The sequence below is a fragment of the Wolffia australiana genome, chromosome 2 (genome assembly GCF_029677425.1).
Source record: "Wolffia australiana isolate 7733 chromosome 2, ASM2967742v1".
Classification (NCBI taxonomy): Eukaryota; Viridiplantae; Streptophyta; class Magnoliopsida; order Alismatales; family Araceae; genus Wolffia; species Wolffia australiana.
In genome coordinates this window covers 3858677-3880601 of record NC_135836.1, presented here as the reverse complement: position 1 = coordinate 3880601, position 21925 = coordinate 3858677, and the positions used below count along the sequence as shown (strand labels likewise).

At 39.0% G+C, this 21925-nt stretch overlaps 1 protein-coding gene across 2 annotated transcripts; it reads left to right on the top strand.

The window, feature by feature from the left end:
* Positions 1 to 8380: 8380 nt before the first annotated feature.
* On the top strand, positions 8381 to 10647 carry LOC144716555 (heavy metal-associated isoprenylated plant protein 39-like). Of its 2 annotated transcripts, none has more exons than XM_078591700.1 (3): positions 8381 to 8853; positions 9025 to 9121; positions 10091 to 10647. In XM_078591700.1, the coding sequence occupies exons 1-3, from the start codon at positions 8842 to 8844 to the stop codon at positions 10339 to 10341; spliced, it is 360 nt and encodes a 119-aa protein (XP_078447826.1). In that variant the 5' UTR covers positions 8381 to 8841; the 3' UTR covers positions 10342 to 10647. The 2 variants fall into 2 exon arrangements, with proteins under 2 accessions (XP_078447826.1, XP_078447827.1); XM_078591701.1 differs by having other exon boundaries at positions 8407 to 8853; positions 9025 to 9100.
* The last annotated feature ends 11278 nt before the right edge of the window (positions 10648 to 21925 follow it).

Below are 21925 nucleotides of genomic sequence, written 5' to 3'. Positions count from 1 at the left end.
TGTGGAGATGATCCTTTCTATGACTAACTAGTCAAATTAGTTTATGAGTAAAGGTTGATAAATTATTGATTAACTAAAAAATAAACTACAATTTAACACCATAAATTTGAGTCCATCAGTTACCTTATGTTTTTACGGTAATACATTTTAAAAGGCTGTTAATTTGTATTCTATTTAGACTCTGTTCCTCATGTGGGTCTGAATTTAGATAAAATCCAGCCTATTGGACACAATTTCAGTTCATCATCTCTATCTATTTTTTTATTTTTCTGAAAATTCCTCAATAACAACTATCCTTAATGAATTTTTGTCAGTATTTGATATATGTAATTCAAAAGTTTAAAGTTTAGATGCCATATTTTTTATACATTACAAATATGGTTTCTACTGTTCCCAGAATGATCATTTATTTCTCATGTAGGGCAGAACTGTTTTCCTTTAAGATGATGGCTAAAGTTTAATTTTTATACATCTGATTAATATCTAAATGAATGATTCTTGGGATTAAATATTGAATATGAAAATTGAAAAGGATCATTGTTTGGTTAACAAGGTCCATGATCACTAGAGAAATCAAGGAAAAATATGATAAATACACAATAAAATTTACATCATTCTGTTTTTTATTTAATCATATTTCTGTAAACATTGGTTTAATTATCTAATTTCATCCATAAAATATCACTTCAAATTTTTATCTTTATGTTAGTCACTAGAAATATGTAGTTTTTGGCCCATTAACATATTTAGATGCTCTAAATTAATGAGAAATGGAGGTCAGTTAAGAGTCAACAGCTATATCATCAACTTTGAAAGAATTTATTATTCAGATAAAATAAATGTATAACTCTTATTTAGACTCAGCTACTTCATCACATTAATCTGTTGATGTTTTATGTTGCTTAACATGTTTCCCTTGGGAAACGTTCCGGAGACTAAGTGTGTTCACATTGTATTCACATATTGAATTATTTTACACTATTACGCATTAAAACAATATATCTTTGATTAAAAATGGATTTTGATAAGTAAAAGTCAGAATAAATAACTTATGGGTAAAGTAAGTGTGGACCCATAAATAGGCACTAACTTAATTTATTAACGTTTTTATCAGTGCAGAAATACAAGCAGTACGTTTAGATATTATTTTTAAATTTTAAGAGTTTAATATATATATATATGTATATATATATATTTAAGGTTTTTATTTGTGAATTAATGAAAAATTAAATTTATAATATTTCACCTAATTTATTTGTATTTTAAATCAAAAAATATATAATATCTTATTGCCAATTGTCGACTGCAGCACATTCCAGGGGGTAATTGGGGGCACAGATAGCTGGGACACATGCCCTAGTTTCAGGGCTTTATAACCCTTTCCAGACTTGGACAACAATTGAGGAACGTTGGTTATTCTCATGGAGAATGTGCGAAAGCAAGGAGAAAGCTGTTAGCGGTGGGCATGATTTTCAGGCTGAAGAGCACGCATGTTGATGGAGACTAACGGTAGTGGCCAAGTCTGGTTGACACTAGTATTTTAGTGAAGGAAGATAATTGGATGGGAAAAATGGTGGAAATGATGATTATTTTCTGAGGGAGAAATTTGAGATGGGAAATGGGTTCTCAAAATAAAAATATAGGATATTATAGAGCTAGAATGTTGTAGAAAAAGGCAGATAGGGAAAAAAAGCTAGAGCAAATGGACATCAATAATGAATAAAATGTAGATCAAAGTTTCTAAACTGAGAATGTTCGTGTTTGAAACCCTGATACCTCATACCCGACTTTGGTACTTCTATTTTCAAGGATCAGCCATTTTTTTCAAGAAGAAGAGATTGAAGAAAGGATAAAGACTTCAAAAGACTTGCATCAACAAGAGATAACAACCTAGATCCTCAATAGATGTATCCTGCTTGCAAACCTTTACTAAAACACACATAGAATGAGGTTAACAGAGAAAGAAATAGGATATTTAAACTAATACAATTATTAAATATCTTTGCCCTTTTTGCCTAATTTTTTCATTGGTAGAGAAATCCTTGACTTAAATTTTGGTGCACACTTTTTTAGGATGCGAATGAGAAATTAGTGGATGATCCAAGACTTGTCCCACGTCCCTCTAAATATGAAAAATTGTTGATTATGGCCCAAAAGACTAATGTCTTTAGCTTTAAATTCCCACATAGTGATCTAGGCCATAGGTAATCATCTCATTTTAATATCATAATCCCATACAAATGCCACTAAAATGTATTTATCAGTAGTAAAACTGCCTTAATTCAGAAACATCAAGTTGGACCAATATAAAATGCATGTTATATGATAAGTTCAAAAATACATGTTTATATGTTGTTATTTTAAAGGTTTTCTGAACTTTATCACTAAAATTTGTTTGTCCCTTAGTATTTGAGTAAGGGGTCGAACCCTAGGGAGGCGATAGGGGAAAATTCACTTTTTATTGCTGTAGGATCTAGAATTCTAATTTGGGCCGATGACGCCTATTCATCCAAGTGAACATAATGTTTGTAAATTATCTTTCAAATTCAGTTCATCCCAATAACAGACAGATATTAATTTCTAAATTTTTTTATCAATGAGAATCAACTTTATGATTAGTTAGAAATTATTGATAAGAATTATGAACTCATCCCCTAACTAGATTGTTTATGTGTCCAATTGATCTTAGATTTTTAGGATGTTAGAATTACTGAAATCAGATCAGAGGTTTCCCATTATTCATGCTTCATTTATTCAACCCAAAGACTTAATTCAGCTCTAATTATATTTTTGGGCTATTCAATGAATTAGAGATGATTGGGAACTGATGGTAAATGCTAGTTGGTTTATCACCAACCCCTTTTTGGCAAATTCTAGTCCAATTCCTCACGGATTAAGAATCAGAAGGTCATGTTTAATTGCATTTTTAAATTTTCCCTCAGTTAATTTGAAATTTGAAACCTGCTTTGCTCGCAAGTCGTGGTTACAATTTTCTGATCTGAGGTGATCTAAGCTGACATCGTGGTGGAAATTTCAGCTTAACTAAACTTAAGAATTCCGCACTAGTAAACTCTTAACAAGGTGAATCCCAATTTATGGATTGAACTCATAGTTTTCTATTTTTTGTTTGAAATTAAGATCTACCGTATATTGAGATGAAATATGCAATTAAACATGAACACGATTTGCCAATAGAGGGATTTGAGATCAAATAGGAGTATATCAACTGTCAACTTTGATCCAAAACTATTTACCAGGACTGCTAAAGATTAACCGATTCGAAAATAAGAGCAATGCAAGAATGAATCAACATGAAAATAGGAAATTCATCAAAAAATTTGCACGTAAATTGAACTAAGGAATTGCTAAAATTAAACGTAAAATATAAAGTGTAAATTGAATTTGGGTTGAGCCTAGGAATACCCTGAAGGATTTAAGAGCGAAATTTAGAAGAATTCACGCACGAACAACCATATTTCCGCGATTTAAGGCTTGAATTTTGGAAAAAATTGCGGCGCCGGATCGTCAAATTTCTCTCCAAATTGAGGCTTCAAATCCACTCCGAGCTGTTCCTGAGTCTTCGAGAAAGCCAGGCCTACTCTCCTCGAGCTTATAAATCAAGAACGGCCCTCAATTTTCATTTTTCCCCCTTTTATCGCCGCAGAATCAGAAGAACAGCTTCTTACGATTCCGTTATTTTTTTTCTCCTTTTCGCGTTGTACGTTGGATGTACAACACGACAGGATTGGCTCCTTGGGCCTTTGCGTGGCTCCACTCCGTGTGTGTCGCGCACCGAAGGCGCGAGGAGCCAATCCCGTCGCGTTGTATGTCCAACATACAATTTAAATGCTATTAATAGACGTATTTCTATAAATAAAATGAAAGTAATAATAAAACTTATTTTAGAAGGTAATAAACCATTTTACCGCATTAATAAACACTTTTTTACTTTTTATTCCATTTTTTGAATTAAAATGTTTTTTAATTCAAATGATAAGTTCAGAAATATGTGTTTATATGTCCTTATTTTAAGGGTTTTCTGAACTTAGTTAATACAATTTATTTATCCCTTAGTGCTCATGAAAGGGGTCGAACCCGAGGGAGGCGATAGGAAAGTTCAATTTTTCTCTAGTAGGCACTTTACCGTCTAGATTAATCAGAATTTTTCCCCAAGTATTTTCCCCACATGTTAATTCATCTGAATTAAATTTCAGTGCTAGCTAGACAATATTACCAATTATTTTTGCCCCAAACTTAACTCTCATGAGTTAAATTTGAAGGCTAGCTAGTAAGTTTGGACTTAGATTCTAGGCAATTTATTCAACTCCAAGTGCTCAACTGAAATTAATCTGTAAGATTTAACTATTGTTTTTTTGGATTAGGATTACTAAGGTTTTCACTTAGGAAATTGCAATATTATCTGAATTCTTCTAATATTTGTTGAAATACCCTTTCTAACCAGTCACGGTGGCAAGTCGTTGACTCGCACGATTTCAGCCTGAACTAGGCGAGCTCTGACCTTGATTTCTTCACAGATTATTAATTGAAGAATTCCCCAACTATGTAGTCACTAATTTCAACAGAACAAGCCTATAATTTTTCCCCTTTTTCATTCAAAATTCACCGATACCGTGATGAGCAATTCGTGAACATATTTGCAAAGTTAACGTGATTGGAATCAGATTTAGAAAAATTAAAATTTGAATTAACTTCAGATCTATTTAACTACTCAATTGAAACTTAAACTATTCTAAAACGAGCATAATTTCAGAATTAAGAAAGCTAAAATCGAGAATTTAAGGAGGAACAGCGAATAGGTATGAACTATGAATTTTGAAAAAGTGAACATGTATTTAATTGCATAATTAATTCAAATTGAATCGAGAAGTACCAGAAGTGATTTCAGGTTGATAGGAATGAATTTCACGCAATGAACTAACCGAATTCGACCGAATTTGTGCTTGATTTTGGGGCAAAATGCGGCGCCAGATCATCAAATTTCCAGTCCAATTTCAGCTCTAAAAGCACTCCAGGCTGCTCTTGAGTAAGAGAGGGAGCTCGGTACTTCTCCTCTCACTTTTTAGATCAAGAATGGCCCTCAATTTTCATTTTCCCCCTTTTATTGCTGCGGAATCGGAAGAACAGCTTCTTCCAATTCCGTTATTTTTTTCTCCGTTTCGCGTTGTACGTTGGACGTACAATGCGACGGGATTGGCTCCTTGAGCCTTTGCGTGGCTCCACTCCTTGCGCGACACGCATGGAATTATGTGCGTGCGTGTCGCGCACCGAAGGCGCGAGGTCCCTTCTGATACGTCTGTGTGGCGCTGCGTGCGGTGCATGCCTTTCGTACGCCCTGCATCACTTATCACAGGTGTGCGCCAAAACTGGCCCAATAAGGGCCAGTTTAATTAAAAAAAACATTTTAATTAAAAAAAATAGAATAAATCGTAAAAAGTGTTTATTAATGCGGAAATTTTTTTTATTACCTTCTAAATTAAGTTTTACTATTACTTATATTATATTTATAGAAATAAGTCAATTAATAGCATTTAAATTCTTATAATCATCATTTTCAGACCATTTAAAATATAAATATTGACCTAATTATTTATCAAATTTATTATTTAACTTGAAATTTAAGGAAATTCTTCTTTTAACCTAAAATCATGATAACATGCATAAAAAATTAATCTTTTTAGGCATTAAAAGCCCAAAAATATGATGAAATTAGTACTTATATAGCTCCTATTTGCATGTTATCATTATATGCAAAAAATGGCATTCATAAAATATTGGAAGTAATTAAATAATTCTGTTTATGAGCAGATAGATTTGTGATTTAGATTAAAAAATTATGTTAACCAAACGTGTGATGTTATCATATTCTTCTTAAAGCTAAATGTGTCACGTAAAGCTCATAACAAATAAAACTATTCTTTGGAGGTCTAACACCTTGTGACTCAACCCTGTTAATTAAATATCTTATACTCAAATTCATGATGACATGTGGTACACATATAGATATGAATGATAGTATAAAATGCGGATTTACTTGAATGTATCATTAATTTTCTTGGTGAATATAAACGTATAACAGTTTTTATTGAAAACTTTAAGCAGCCTTATCTTAAATAAGGGTATTGTTGAGTAGAAAATATATGACTATCGTAAGAAATACATGATTGAATGAAACATAACTTTTGAGATGAAATGAATCTCGATGGTTTATTATGTCATCAGGTTGCCATTATGAGTAAGAGTTTGTATATCTTTCTGAAAACCTCAGTGGGGAACATAATCTTGGTTCATAATGTTAGTGGATTTCGGGTGTGGGAGTCAGAACCCTCTGAAGTAGGTCTAGGAAACAACGCGACCATGCATACAAATAATTCATTCAATATCGATCTCCTACACATCCATTTTGTAACTGATTTAGAAACTCCTATAAACACTTAGTAGTATTTAATAGGTAAATTCTCTATGGAGACTAAAATAGGAACAGTTCAATACTAAGTTAGCCAAAATCCATAAAGACACTATCACGTCCATAATGAGATTGATCAAAAGATTAGTTATAACTTGATTCTCACCTATCAACTTAGATGCTAGTTACTAACCATAGGCTAATGAGTGGCATAATTTTTTAAAAAGTTGTTCATGTTTTTCACTAAATACCATCTATTGATTATTATATTGGGTTTATTTGAAAATCTTCATGCACAGTTTTTCCTTCCCCCTTCTCTTCTATTCTATTGGCGGCCAAAAGAGAAGAAAATAATCTGCCATCGAAACTATCAAAACCGTTTCTTCCTTAGCAATATACGCGTCAATTTAGTTGAAAACTTTTTAAGTGCCACCTCACATATTTGTTTCACGGAAAAATCTCGTTTACCTGTTCTTATTGTAGCTTAAAGTAAGATGGTAGTCTTGTCCCAGAATGTAGTCGTTACGCAGGCATACTATCCGAACGTGTATTATGCATAAAAACAGCTAGTTAAGTTGTTATATATCACAACTATAGAATGGGAGAGAGAGAGAGGAGAGATAAAGAACGTTTGCTGCTTTAATTGAAGACCGAAGAGAATATTTCAAGGTAAATGAGGCCTCGGATGCTGTACTTGGAATACGCCTTCCTTCTTCTCTCTTGAAAAAAATTTAAGATTAGGTTTATATTTAATGTTTATAGGTAGATGGGAGAGTCGACTGGTGGGCAAAACATGACTTGGGAGTCGAGAGTTTAACGATGTTGTTAAAAACAAATTTTCATTAAGTGGATTTGTAATGATTATTTGGGCCTTCTAGTTGATATTGATATCACAAAGTCAATCTCTCTCTCTCTCTCACTCTCTTTCTCTCTTTCTGTTGGATAAGAGATGTACCACCTTGATTTGTTAATGATATTTGGTTACGGGACCACTCAGATGTAGCTGGTGCGATGAAGATTGACTTCGTCTCAATGTTTATCAGGATTTCAAAGAATTGTGTAAACCATGGGCTTGTTAGGGAGGAGCCTATTGATAAGACCAGAGAAGCGAGATATTGACGCTGGCTTCCGATAGGACAAAAAAGAGAGAGGGGGAGCGAGGGAGAGGGAGAGAGAGAGGGACGGGGGAAGAGGGAGAGGGAGGAAGGAATGGGCGGAAAGAGAGAGGAGGATAGAGAGATAGATAGAAAGAGAGATAGAGAGAGAGAAAGAGAAAGAGAAAGAGAAAGAGAAAGAGAAAGAGAAAGAGAAAGAGAAAGAGAGAGAGAGGGAGAGAAAAAGAGAAAGAGAAAGAGAAAGAGAAAGAGAGAGAGAGAGAAAGAAAAAGAGAAAGAGAAAGAGAAAGAGAAAGAGAAAGAGAAAGAGAGAGAGAGGGAGAGAAAAAGAGAAAGAGAAAGAGAAAGAGAAAGAGAAAGAGAAAGAGAGAGAGAGGGAGAGAAAAAGAGAAAGAGAAAGAGAAAGAGAAAGAGAAAGAGAAAGAGAGAGAGGGAGAGAAAAAGAGAAAGAGAAAGAGAAAGAGAAAGAGAAAGAGAAAGAGAGAGAGAGAGAGAGAAAAAGAGAAAGAGAAAGAGAAAGAGAAAGAGAAAGAGAAAGAGAAAGAGAAAGAGAAAGAGAAAGAGAAAGAGAGAGAGAGAGGGAGAGGGAGAGGGAGACGGAGAGGGAGAGAAAGAGAAAGAGAAAGAGAGAGAGAGAGAGAGGGAGAGGGAGAGGGAGAGAGAAAGAGAAAGAGAGAGAGGGAGAGGGAGAGAGAAAGAGAAAGAGAGAGAGGGAGAGGGAGAGGGAGAGGGAGAGGGAGAGAGAAGGAGAAAGAGAAAGAGAAAGAGAGAGAGAGGGAGAGGGAGAGGGAGAGGGAGAGGGAGAGGGAGAGGGAGAGGGAGAGAGAAAGAGAAAGAGAAGGAGAAAGAGAGAGAGAGGGAGAGGGAGAGAGAAAGAGAAAGAGAAAGAAAAAGAGAGAGGGAGGGGGAGAGAGAGAGAGCGGGAGACGGAGCGAGAGAGGGAGAGGAAGCGGAAGAGAGAGAGAAAGAGAGGGAGAGAGAGAGAGAGCGGGAGAGAGAGGGATGAAAGAGAGAGATATAGATACATAGAGAGATACATAGAGAGATAGATAGATAGATAAATAGACACTGTCCGACCCCTTGGATTGTTCTGACCCATTCAACGCGTTTCTGGTAATAGTCATTCAATCCTCTCCCACATCTATCTGTCATAAATATGCATTCTTCCACCCTTAGCTCTTCCATAGTCCACTCCTCAAACCACTGTCCCCAGCTTCTCTTTCTCTCTTTTCTGTGTTTTGATCAGACACATAACAGCAACGTCATCTCTCAAGGCGGAACCTGCTCAGAGGCTCGACTTCCATGTCGGAAAAGGTGTGTGTTTCTGAACTCTCACTCCGCTATGTAAAATTTGCATTTTCCGTCATAATTTAACGAGCAAACCGTCCAATTTCTTCATTTTCTCTTCTGGAATTCACGCTAAACTCTTAGAGATCGTGAGTAGATGGGTTTTGGTAATGGGGAGTTCCTTGCATCTGATCACAGGAGATCGTGATGAGGGTAGATGTTGACGATGACGACGGCAGGCGGAGGGCCTTCATTGCCGTGTCTGTACTCTCAGGTCATATCAAGAACTCTGCACGTATGACACTTCTAAGTAACAAACAGTAACGATCATGAAAGTCTAAGGCTATCATCTCTCTCTTTCTCTCTCTCTCTCTCTCTCTCTCTTCATATTCTTGGGAAGATTGTTCGTACAGCCCAAAATTATACCAAGGGAGCTTTGTTTGCTCGATCAAGCAATTCGGAGTTGATCTCATTCTATTAAATTTTTTTAAAAAACTATCCCTTCTGTAACAATCCATTATTTCTATTTAACTATTTATTGTTTTTGTCCCTGGACAGTTCGGCGTATCTTTTTATTCTTTGAAAAACGAAGAAATACAAAATGGGTTACCTATTTTCTTCCTATTGTTAATTTTCTGGTTTCAAAAAAGGGGATGCCCCTTAAAAAGTGAATTAATTTGTTCTCACAACATCTTGTACCAAATTATACTCCTTTTTTATTCATTTCGTATGTAAATACCTCATTTTTGTTAGAGATCTTACGTAATTGATAATCTCTTGTTACATTGGTTTTCCTTCCTGTCCACTGATTTTAATTGACTTCCCATATGGTAATATTCCAAGGGTATATCTATTTATTTCACCAAAATAGGTATTCCATTTTGTTTTTTTTGTTCTTCTTCTGATTTCTTTAAAAAAACAGACAATGAATTCGTTCTTTATATTTCTACCAACTTAGACTCCTATTCTATTCATTATAAACACCTCATTTTGGTTATAGATCTTACGTCATCTCTGTTCCTAATCTCTTGCTACCTTGTTGTTCCTACCTGTCCTCTCACTTTTCATTGATCTCCCATATTCCAAGGCTATACGGTAGATATTCTGTATTCTCTACAAGACAAGGCATGAAAGAAACTCTCAAACTTGGATAATCGTAATTCTTTTGCAAAAGCCTCTTCCAATATCTTATTATTCTACTCTTTCTTCACCACAAAAAGAAGTTTCTGAGTGTTCTCTTCATCTTCTTTCTATGGTTTTTCAGGGATCAATTCCATTTCCATGGCGATGAAGGATAAAAAGATGAAGGTGACCGGCGTAGTCGACCCATTCAGGGTAGTCGACAAGCTCAAGAAACACTGGCACGTTGAGATCGTCCACGTAGGCCCTAAGGAAGCGGATTCGAAGAGCTCTGAGGAAACCCTGAACACCTACCCGCCTTACAACCCCTACTGGACCAATAGTTATATGGAAACCAGAAAAGAGGAGTACCCCAGCACATGCGTAATCTTTTGAGATACAGTGACTGCAGCTGGTCAAGAACAATCTGAAAGGGTTTTATAGGTTGATCTGCTTTATGGGTTAAATCCTTTTTTCTTTTAAATGGGAGGGTAGCAGTAGCAGTTAGTCTTGAAGAGAAGCAACTGTTTCAGGAATTACAGAAGTTGTTTCTCTTATGACCTTAGAATTTATTTGAAAAGTTTCATTGTAAAGGCACTTTACAGCCCAAAGGTGTGTTTGGGTTTTTTTGTTAAACTAGTGTGAAGAATTGAGTAAAATCCAAAGGTGAATATAAGATACTATTGGAAGTTGATATTTGTATATATTGTTTGTCCTTTTCAAAGATTAAATCCAACCTCTAAAAATCGGGCATTAGTAATTTTTAATTATAAATACAATGAGGTATTGATGGAAATATATAAGGCCAGCAAACCAGTTAAAACTTTTATTTATACCATTCTATATTCATTGATACAATACATTCATGTGACTCATGTGAGATGGTTTATTAAAATAATGAATACACAATCTAACCAAGTAAACTATGACAAGGCAATAATACAACATCACTAGTACTTAAACATGTGATATTAATATTCATATTCAAAGGATAATCATGAAGGATATCAAAATATCTAGATAGAGTAACATTATCTTGTCCCACTCATATGATTGATAAGCTGGATTTTACTGTAGCTAACTAGGTTAATTACCATCATTGTTTGTGATCAATTTATACAATAGTATTTACAATGAACCCTTTGTAATAAGATGTAAATGATGAGTAGAGGGGTTGTCCAAAGGGAGCAGAGTTCAAGGATTTAATTCAAGATAATTAGAATGGAGTTTTGACACATTTAATCTTGATTAGGTATGATATTCTGGGAAGATCAAATCTCCAAGATTTAATAGGGATGATCTCTATTGATTTCCTTTCTAAATAAAAGGTTAGATTCTTATAGATCAAAAGCGAAACGAATTGAGAATAGGGAGGTAGGAGAGATGAGAGATTATGAATCGAATATAGGTCCTCGCTTTATTCAACATCCAGAATCAGAAGTGTAATGAGATTAGGAGAGTACTTAAAATAGGGTTTTTAAATAATAATGGTTGCTGAAGAATATGGGAATTCAGAGGAAAGTAAGGAATAGATAATCCTTATAATTTAGAGAGTATTCTTTGTATCTGATAATAGAATTTGATCATTAAATAATTTCCTTCTTGAATCAAGACAAGGGTTAGTACATTTCACCTAAACGAAGGAAATTTAGAAGAACACAAATCAAGATCAATAAAGAAGGAAAATAAATAACAAATACAATACTTGGATAAAATTTGATCCAAGCAGATCTTTCCTATAAGTGCAGACTACGGTCAAGCACCCAATAACGAAAAAGAGAGAAAAATTAGGAAGTTATAACTAAGATAGAGGGTTGAGAATTGCACTTGTGCCCCTACATTTTCCTTAATTTTCTTTTGTTTTGGGGATCTTCTCATCAATTCATGCATACGGATGGAAAGAGGATACAATGAAGAATTAGCCCTCAAAATTTGAGCTCAATCCAACGTTTGGATCTTCAGCTATCAAGGTTTGACTCTAGAGAAATTACAAGGAGTTTGATTGTTTTGGCCTTCTCTCTCTCCACAAAATTTTCAAAAAACCCCGCTGCTTTTGTAAAATTTTGTTTTGACGTCAGTTTAGGAATTATTTGGATATAAGCCTCTCTGCTTCTCAACCACCTTCGTGATGGAGTGCGCCCAGATGACATTGGCGAATCATCATCAGAGCCATCATCACCGCTGGTCCGTGTCCAGCCCGACCGGCATGCCAAAGTGACCATGAAGACACTGGGTTTAAATACCCCGGGTAGAGCACATCCACGCCCATATCACTGTGTTTTAATTATCTGTTTTCAGTCGTTTGATTTCATGTTCGTGTTCATCATGACGAGTTCACCGCACTCATCATGACGCGTCCGTATTGTTGCATTTCATCCGTCATTTTAGTTTGAGTTGTTTAATATTTCTCCATGTTTTTTCATTTTCAATGTTGTATAAGGGGTCCCTTATTGGGCCCCTAAGTGTATTGTTTAATGGGTCCGTCATGGCCCTATATAAGGTCATGATGGACCACGTACATCTCAGATCTGGGAATTCACCGCGTCCATCTATTTGGCAGTTATCATCGTCCTAGATTTCACCGCGAGGAGGAGAAGAGGAGGAGAGGGAAGATAAGGAAGAGAAGAAGTTCAGCACTGCCTTGTTCCCTTTGTGGGAACAGGATCCGCCAACCCGTCTCGCCGACCGCCGTGCGCTAGATCGCGCGCCGCACCCTTGGTCGCAAGTTGGGAGTTGATCAGTAGGTCTCGCGATGTTGCTCAGCTGCCCAGCCATCTACCGATCCATGCACGACATTTTGCGTGGACCGTCCGCATGACGTACGGCCTGCATTAAGAGTCACCCCATCTGCTTCCGCCGTTCGTCGACGTTCTGATCTTCGAACATCACTCAAACGACACCGTCAGAACCGTCCTCCCAAGTGTCTACGTCACGTGGTGCATCGACGCCCGATTGATGGTTGGTTCTCGCTATTGCATGTCTCCACGACCACGTGACCTCGGAACGACAATCCAACGTGGCGGGTGGACGCTGTTTTGATCAAATGCTGAGTCTCATTCGCATGCCTAGACTCCCATCTTACGATCAGCCCCTCCCTTGACCGTGCAACGCCCAATCGACTGCCTGTTAGGCGCTTGACTGTTGCACTCTCAACGGCTGACAGTTCACTCTGTTGGAGGGGGGGGGGGGAGACAGCTCGGCGAGACCTTGCGGTGAATCTGCACCCCTGCCGGTCAAAGGCTGATCCTTCCCTTCGTGGGATTGCTCTGGTTCGTGCGTTGCTGGGTTGCCGATACAGTCTCGGCTGAGAACGACTCTAGATGTGCCAACTTCACGGATGTGCCGTTTGTATCAGCAGAGAATGACTCTAGATGTGGCGCAGTCAAGTTACACAGCGGCTATCATGGAGTTGGTGACCCAGCAACGCACGAACCAGAGCAGTTGCACATAGGGAAGGATCAGCCTTTGACCGGCAACGCACGAACCACCGGGATTTTCCTCAATCCCTGCCGATGAAGAGGGATTGCGCTGCTGCTGCGCACCTCCACAACGCCTGAACGCTGCCACCCGTGTTGATCTTGTGTTTCTATCGGCACCGGACCCTCGATGTTCGCTCCGGGCCCGTCACTCAGCTCTCGACTGCCTGCTTCAGCCTTTTGCTTGAGCTATCTCGCTACGGATCTCCTCCATCCTCCAGCCTCCGACACCCGCTCCAGCGCCACGCCAACGTTGATTGTTGGGCCAAACGTGCAATCTCCAACACGCATCCCTCGCCCCCTCTCTCTGCCCGCACTGGATTTTTGCGCCAATGAAGACATCGATGACGAACGCCGCCATCGATGAAGTACACCGTTCCCCTTGCTTGTCAGTTATAGTACATCTTATAGTATATTTTTGGCTGCACTCCACTGCGCTCGATTAGGTTAGGTGAGAGAAAATTATCGAGAAAACTACAATTTGAGCGTCTTCCTAGGTATGGGCCGAGCCCACCCGTTACGTGCGAGCCCCTACGGAACTCGGCGAATCCCCTCTCGTCGGCCCTGCACATACACTTCACCTAGGTCATTTTGCATCACATAGTTACATTCACCTAGTGATTTACCCGTCGGACTACGCCGTTGACGACGCCCAACATCACTTCATTATCTCTTATATTGCACCTAAAAAATTGTGCAAAATCCCTCCAAAACAAGTTAAAATATGAAAAACTTCAATGAAATTGGAGATTTACACCTACAAAAACTGCTGAGAGCAGTTTTAGGGCCCTTTTTTGCATGTTCTCCACTCAATAATTTCTAGATAAATAAAACAAACCAGTAAAAATCAATAAAATTCAAGAAAATATGGTAAATCAAATTTATTTCATTTTTACTTTGAAAACACACAATTATAGCCATAGTGCAAATATAAATGCGATATGTATGAAGTTAATATTTAAATTGCATGTTATCAATGATTATGGCTGAACTCGTATCCATTAGTGTGGAGACACTAAGGACACATGGAGGGTGCTCTTTGAGGGAGAAGACTTTACTAAATTGATTTGTATGACTCTCAGAATGACATTATACTACAATTTCAAAATGATTGACTTGCGTCACAATTATGTAAGTTGTCTTTTGACCTGAGATACGAAAGAAATCATGTGGATTGACAGTTGTGTTTGAACTATGACCTGTGAGTTTGTAATGGAATACCAAATTATCGCAGCACGAATGAACCAAAAAATTCACAAGATGATAGATAGTTGAAGATGGGATTGTACACTCTTAATGTAAGAGGATAAATCTCAAGGAAGTTTATGGAATGAGATGTTAAAAAATGTAGTGAAATGTCATCAAAGCGATCGTCGATGATTTTCTATTGCAGTACTATGAACTGCGATGATTAATTTTAGGGTTTTCTAGTTGACCATAACCTAATTCTACCCATGAGTAACACAAGAATGAGGGAATATTGTTACACAATAGTTGATGATAACAAGTTTCCTCAAATGAGATGGTATAGTGCTTTGTATCTTCAAAAAAAGATGTATAGCTTAGCCCCCACATAAAAGAAAACTCAACCTATCAATTGAGTTGAATTTTCCATTAATTAATTCATTAATTAATATATTTGTTGATATGGATAATTATTATTGTTGGCCAACATAGGCTCTTGGGCCATTGGGGTCATTATATATTGATACATGGACTTAGCGGGTTACATACAAATGGTATTTTCAATATCTAAAGATATACATAATTGTAGGTGTTATATGAAATATTCCATTAAATATAAATAAAATAAATCTTCAAAAAATTTACGTAGGCTAGAGATCTTCAAGTAACCATCCTTTTAATTGCTAATCTCCTTGGGTGCCCAGCCCTCCTCCTCCGGTTGAAATGGAAAATTGATGATGGTGGGTTGATAACAGGATGCACTGAGGGAGGAGGACATTTGACATGCCTAGAATCATGTGGATACATCCAGAGGGAGGAAACTAGAAAATCTCAACAAGTCTTGATTGAAAACCATAAAAGTATGGATCAGCTTTGCATGAAGGTGATTCATTCATCATATTTTGAATTATTATACATTACCGCTATGATTTTGCATTTTTTTCCCCTTTATAAATCCCTTAATGATCATGATAATGACGACCATAGAACCAAAATATTGTGGTCTTACCTGTTTTATACTTGGTTAACTTTCATATGATTAGATAATCTTTCTATTGTTTGCCTTGCTGAGGAACTATAAAATGACTCATTTTTCTAGTTTTTCTTACAACTTGTTTGAGAGCGAGAAAGAGATATTGGCAATAACATCATTGTGTAAAGGAGTTAGAAAATCAACTTCATTGAGTAAATTGCATGAAACATCATGATTAATCTCTAGAGTTTATCAAACTGATGAAGTTCTGCCAGTTTTAATATTTTTATTCACAAGGAACTTCATATACCTCATTTTTGGGGGTAATTAGTTTTTATTATTTAAATTAGTTAATAAAATTTGTATTATATTGACTGGAAATTAGAAATCTATGCACTTACTAGCCAAGGTTATCTATTCATTATGGTAATTAGGAGATGTGAGGTGATACTTCATAAAATAATAAATATTCCAAGAGGAAAATGATGATAGTAAGGAAAAATGTATTTAATAATTAATGACCATAAGTGTTCATAAAATACAATATTGAGAACATGGTAAATGAGATAGGGATGATATAAATATATGTGAATGAGCTGATGAATATAGATGGAACTGAATGGATGGATCTTTATATTCTGTACAGCCTTAGGTTGAGAAAAAGATGACGACATAATGCGACTCACTATACATTCTTATATTCTGCCAGGATCAATGCAATTTAAGACATCTGAGGAACCCATGTACTTGTATTTAATCATTAAAGTTTAATCAATGATGGATACCATTAAAAAACACTGAATCTCAAAACAATTCTTTCAGTGGCCAATAAGAGAAATTCCAAGGTAATTTTTACTTAGATAAAAGGGATATTAACAAAACAGAGGGCATTGATGGATAAGGTGAGAGAGAGGAAGCTTCTCTTAAAATTTCATCCTACAAATCCTTTTGTATTGTCACATGTTGCAATTCGAACTTGGATCATTCTCTATTATTGAATTTTTCCATCCCTTCATTGATACACATCACAGATTGCCAATGTCTCATGTAATAATCATATTTAATGATGATTAAATCTTTTTTTAATCACCAGTTGATGTGTTTCTGTAAAAAAAAAACATGTTCCTAGATTTTTTTAGAAAGGGTGCTTTGAGATTTTTTTGGAAACTTTCCATGAAATAAAAATTTACCATGTATCTCATTTGACTGATTTTGATAGTGCATTCATTAAAAATAATATCTCTTCCTTTTTGTGATGACTATTGTCCCTCTCTCACATTAAATTAGTTACAATTATTTCACTAGGCCAGGTCTCCTTGCACATTTACTATGCACAGAGTCTCAACTCATGGTTATGAATTCTCACAATTTGTTTTTGGGTTATGCTACCTTGCTTCCATAATAGAAAACATGTTTTATATGCAACAGAAGGTGTAAAAAATTAATGATAAATATTTAAATCAACACATTGTATGTACCTTGTTGGGAACTTGTTGCACCTTAAACGTTCTCATTTGAGATTGCTAGGAAGCCGTTTGCATGCCCGACCTCTAGAAGTATCCACGTGATCATGTTGCTCTTGGATGTCCAATTATTCTCCAACTCTTCTTGAAAATCTTGAAGGTATTCTAATCATGAAGAGTATCTCTTTGGTTGAGTGGATAAGTGCATATAATGGAGAAAGGGGGGGAGCGGCCAGCTCTAAAATGGGTGCCGCTTCCCCTATTTATATTTTATTTAAGTTTTTCTTAGAAACCCATGAAGCAAATTATATTCGCCAATGTCCCTTTAATCTTACGCGTGTGACCCTCTAGGCCCATGTATAGATCTAGTAAATAACTTTAGTGATCCAATAAAGATTATTATTAATTAACTATATCATCACATAAATTAATTAATTGAGGATCGATTTAACCCAATCGATAGGTTAAGTTTCCAGGCTATGAGGTCCCAAGCTACACTTTGTGGTCTATAAGATACCGAGTAGTGTTGAAAATCTCTCATGAAAGCTTTACCATCATCGTCCACACAAGACACTTGAATGACGTTGATAGGGGACCATCTAGCCTCAAAGACACGGTCTAGACTAGTTCATCTAGTGAGGGCAGACGCGCAAGATGTGACCTTCAAAGTACTTGGCCTAGTCAACGGGCCCGTTTGACTTTATTAATCACTTATCTTTCTTAGTTTGTAGGCGTTGTATGTGTGTCCGCATGTGTTTGTGTGTGTTTGTTCGCACGTATTTGGCCCTTTGTATGGTCCTACATGTTTGTGCGTGTTTGAGCCCTTGTATGGGCTGTTTGAGGGCCTCTCTCCTATTAGGGGTCCATAAGACCCTTCATTTGGGGCTTCTCCCTTTATTTTTAAGGGGGAGGACCCATTTATACCTCCTATAAGGAGGGGGGGGGGGTTTACCCATAGTAGTCAAAATTTGAGAGAAAAGATGCGATCCCTTAAAAACAATTTTCATTACTTCACTGTTTTATAGTTTTTTTAGGTTTTCCTAGTATTTATGAAAATATCACTGAAATTTTTTGTTTGAAAATATATATTTGAAAACCCTAACTTGGGCGCCACCGCCACCACTGCCGCCGCCATACCTGCCCGCAGCCCGCAGCCGCCATACCTGCCCGCTGCCAGACATTGTGTCAATCAAAACCGCACTGCCACACCAAAAAGCATCTTCGGGCCTACCCATGCTACAACGCCTACTCACGCCTTAGTTGTGACTACCTGTGTCGTGCCTATCCCTACGGCTGAGTAATGCGTTGATTGCGCCCCGCCGCTACTGGTACACTCATAATTTACTCTTTTAGTGTTACACTATTTATTTTAGTGCCTTCAAACATTTTCCACCATGGGGGTTGGAGTTGTGATAGATAGGAGTAACATATAGTGGGATAGGTTTCTATCAATATGACCTTGGTTGGTGCGTCGATGGTGAATGCACTAGCGGCAATAGTTGTGCTCGCACCATCGGCCCTCAAATCTTCATCCGAGTCATCAGGAGCATGGTGACATTGCTAGGTCATGCTTATCAAAACCTAGTGGTAGCTGATGTCCATCGATGCGGGTTTATACTTCTCATCGATTTCATTGTCAAATTATCATTTGCCCTTCTCCCGCAATTTCATCTCCACTACCTAGCATGACTGACCCACCCTCCCTGTGGTGTAACATGAGCTGTTTGATCCCAACATCCTTTGTGTTACATCAGACGTATGGTATGGTTGATAGTCAAACCTTAATCTGTCATTCAATTAGTACTGATGCATGATGCTGGTGATGCTGGACGTCGTCTCGACGGCGTCCGACCGTCACCGAGGGCATGATCTCGGTATCGAATCACCAACTAGTCGGTCCACGCCTACGACGTCAACCGACGAATATGCAGAAACCAGGCGAACATGACGCTGAATGAGATGAGTTCCTACTGTGGTACGTGCTGAGTGCCGACTAGCAACAATGCCGCGCCAGAGCAAGACGGGGTCGCCAAGGAAGTTGGTCCGGCCTCCGGACTCGTCCGAGGTGGGTCGAGGGCGAGCACGCCGTCGAATGGGAAGACTTCCCACAAGATTGCTCACACGCGTCGGGACGTCCCAACTCGTACCGGACAGGACAGACTCTCGTAAAATTCGTCGTTCTCTCGGCCTGTCTCGCGCTAACCTACCTAACCCGAGCGCGGTGGAGGCAATACGAAGAGTACTGAAAGAGATAAAAGACGTAAAGGAGCTAGGGTAGCGGGGTACCTTCGTCGCGCGGCGACGGGTAACTCAAATTGGAGTATCCACGGAAGGAGCCGACGGTGCTGCTGTATGTCCAATCTCGAGAGCACCAGGCAGGGAGAGCAAGCGGGCGTAGTGCCAACGACGGTACCGGAAGGACGCCGTACGACGGGCGCGGCCAGAGGTGACGATCGGGGGCGGCACTAACGGTCGAGGTGAGGCCGCACGGTGTCCACGGGCGCAGGCAGAGTGGCGTCGGCCTCACGCAGCGGCCGGCATGGATGGCGTAGCACTGACCGACGCAGTCATCCGGGCTCGCTAAGCGCAGGGGACTCGGCCGCGCTGGTCAGAGGTGGCTGCCGGCGTCAGCGAGTAGGCAGGCGTCGACGGCGAGTCGGGCGGGCGTCGGCGGGTATGCTGTGCGACGATGGCGAGCCGGACGGCCGTCGGCCGAGGCCAGGCGAGTGGCGAAGGCGGATCCGGACGGTGACGACGGGTCCAGGCGGAGACGGTGGTTCCGGCGTCGGCGGGGTGCCGTGCGACGACGGCGAGCCGGATGGCTGTCGGCCGAGGCCAGGCGAGCGGCGATGGCGGGTCCGGACGATGACAGCGGATCCGCCGGCGGCGACAGGAGGGATCTCAACGGGGCTCCTGGCGGGCGACGATGGCGGGTCCGGCGGTGATGAGGGTGGATCCGGCGGCGGCCGGTCGGGCGGGGCCTCCTTCTTCCTTCTCTTCCCTCTCCTTCCTCCTCCTTCTTCTCCTTCTCCTTCTTCTTCTTCTTCTTCTTTCTCCTTCTTCTTCCTTCTCCTCTCCTCCACGACCTGACTCTTCAACTTCCAAGTATAACTTCCAAATTTAGGTCAAGAGTGGGGAGAGCGCCCACCCCTTCCCCTTATATATGGGTGAGGGTGGGCCCTTCCTTAACGTTCAAAACACAACATGAAAAAGGAAAATAAGCAAAGGAGTATAAAATGGGCTTGTCAGGCCCAACATAGAAGGGGGGGAAGAGTTCCTCATATGGGCCCTTCCCCGCTACACGACAACATGATGACATAGAAAGGGAAATGACGGAATAGAAAGGGAAACACGATAAACATAGAAAGGGAACTGAAAGCGTCGGTATGCTCCAATGGTCGGCGTCCGCGTCATGCCGAATAACGGAATTCGGGATCCCGTGTTGCTGCGGCGGCTCGTTGAGGTGGTTGGACTCGTATCGGTGTCGGGCTGGATGGTGACGGCTCCTCGTGTGCTGGGTCGGTGATGTCCTGCTGCTCCTCTGCTGCTGGCTCGATGACGACCGGTGGCGACGCGCCATCAGCTGGTCATTGTAGAACACCTTCTTTGATATCCTCATTACCCTGGCCAGGGTGCTGCATCGCCTTCCTTGAGTCAGTATCCTCTTATAATGAGGGCCAATTATCTTGTCTTGAAAACTCGATCATTTTCGTAGGCTTCTTCCAAAATCCGAGCTATGACTTGTTTGAATCTGATGGATAGAGACTCGCAAATCATAGTGAAAATATAGTAGTCCATGCATGAGTTGTCCTTTGTGTCTCAAGTGAATCGATCACTTATACAACCGTGGCATGAGTCAACTTGATTGATGTCTTGATATGATACCATTCAAGAATTCTTTGTATCAATTCAGTGAATTCTTTCTCCAAAGAGCACCCACAATGTGTCCTTAGTGTCACCCCACTAATAGTCACAAGATCAACCATACTTATCGTACAAGTAGGAGCAAATAGTGCAATTATATCCAGATAATTTGATGTCCATATCAACTATCCACTGAATAGGAACATTCAGAAAACATGCTTATAGACTAGCAATCACTGTATTATGATCTCATGATACTTCACTAGGTTATTGCACTTATTTATGGACTTCATTATAAACATCACACTAGAATAATAATGAACTATTATTTTATTCAATGAAAATAAATAAAACCTGGTGATTTGATATGGCTTCATGGCCACATAATATCCATCATATGTAACAATCATAGTAGGACATGTGGCAAAAATGTTACCCTAAAAATACATGTATTTCTCTAAATGGTTCTAGAAGATAATTCTGTTATAGAATAATCCAAGAAAAATCTTACTCTGAGTTAGATAATTATTTTATTTGGAGATGTGATGTTGTATAATTCCAAAAAATACCCTAAATCCATGTAACTATTATTTTATTTTTTTAATTTAGCAAAATCACCGTGCCGGTTGTGCATGTAGACGAATCCATCCATACCTTGGACAACACCCAGGGGGTGTTTATTTATATAATGTACTGTTTTCATTGTTTTTGGGCGTGGAGCGAGCAATTACACACGGACCCTACTCACCCACGCCCATGTTGCAAGAATGAAAAATGTACATAGGTGTTACCTAGTAAAGGTCAGGAGATGGTCACTCGTGCCAACATGAGTTGGGGGAGCCCTCGTAGCGATGCAAAATGTGGAATACATAGTCCACCTTGTCGTTTGTAGATGTCATCGTGGAGGTGCATGACTTGACAGACTATCAGGCGAGAGGGTGAGCTCTCCAACCTTTAGCACTCCAGGCTATTTGTCACTCCCGCGGGGCCTTCCTTCGACAATGTATGACGCGTACGAA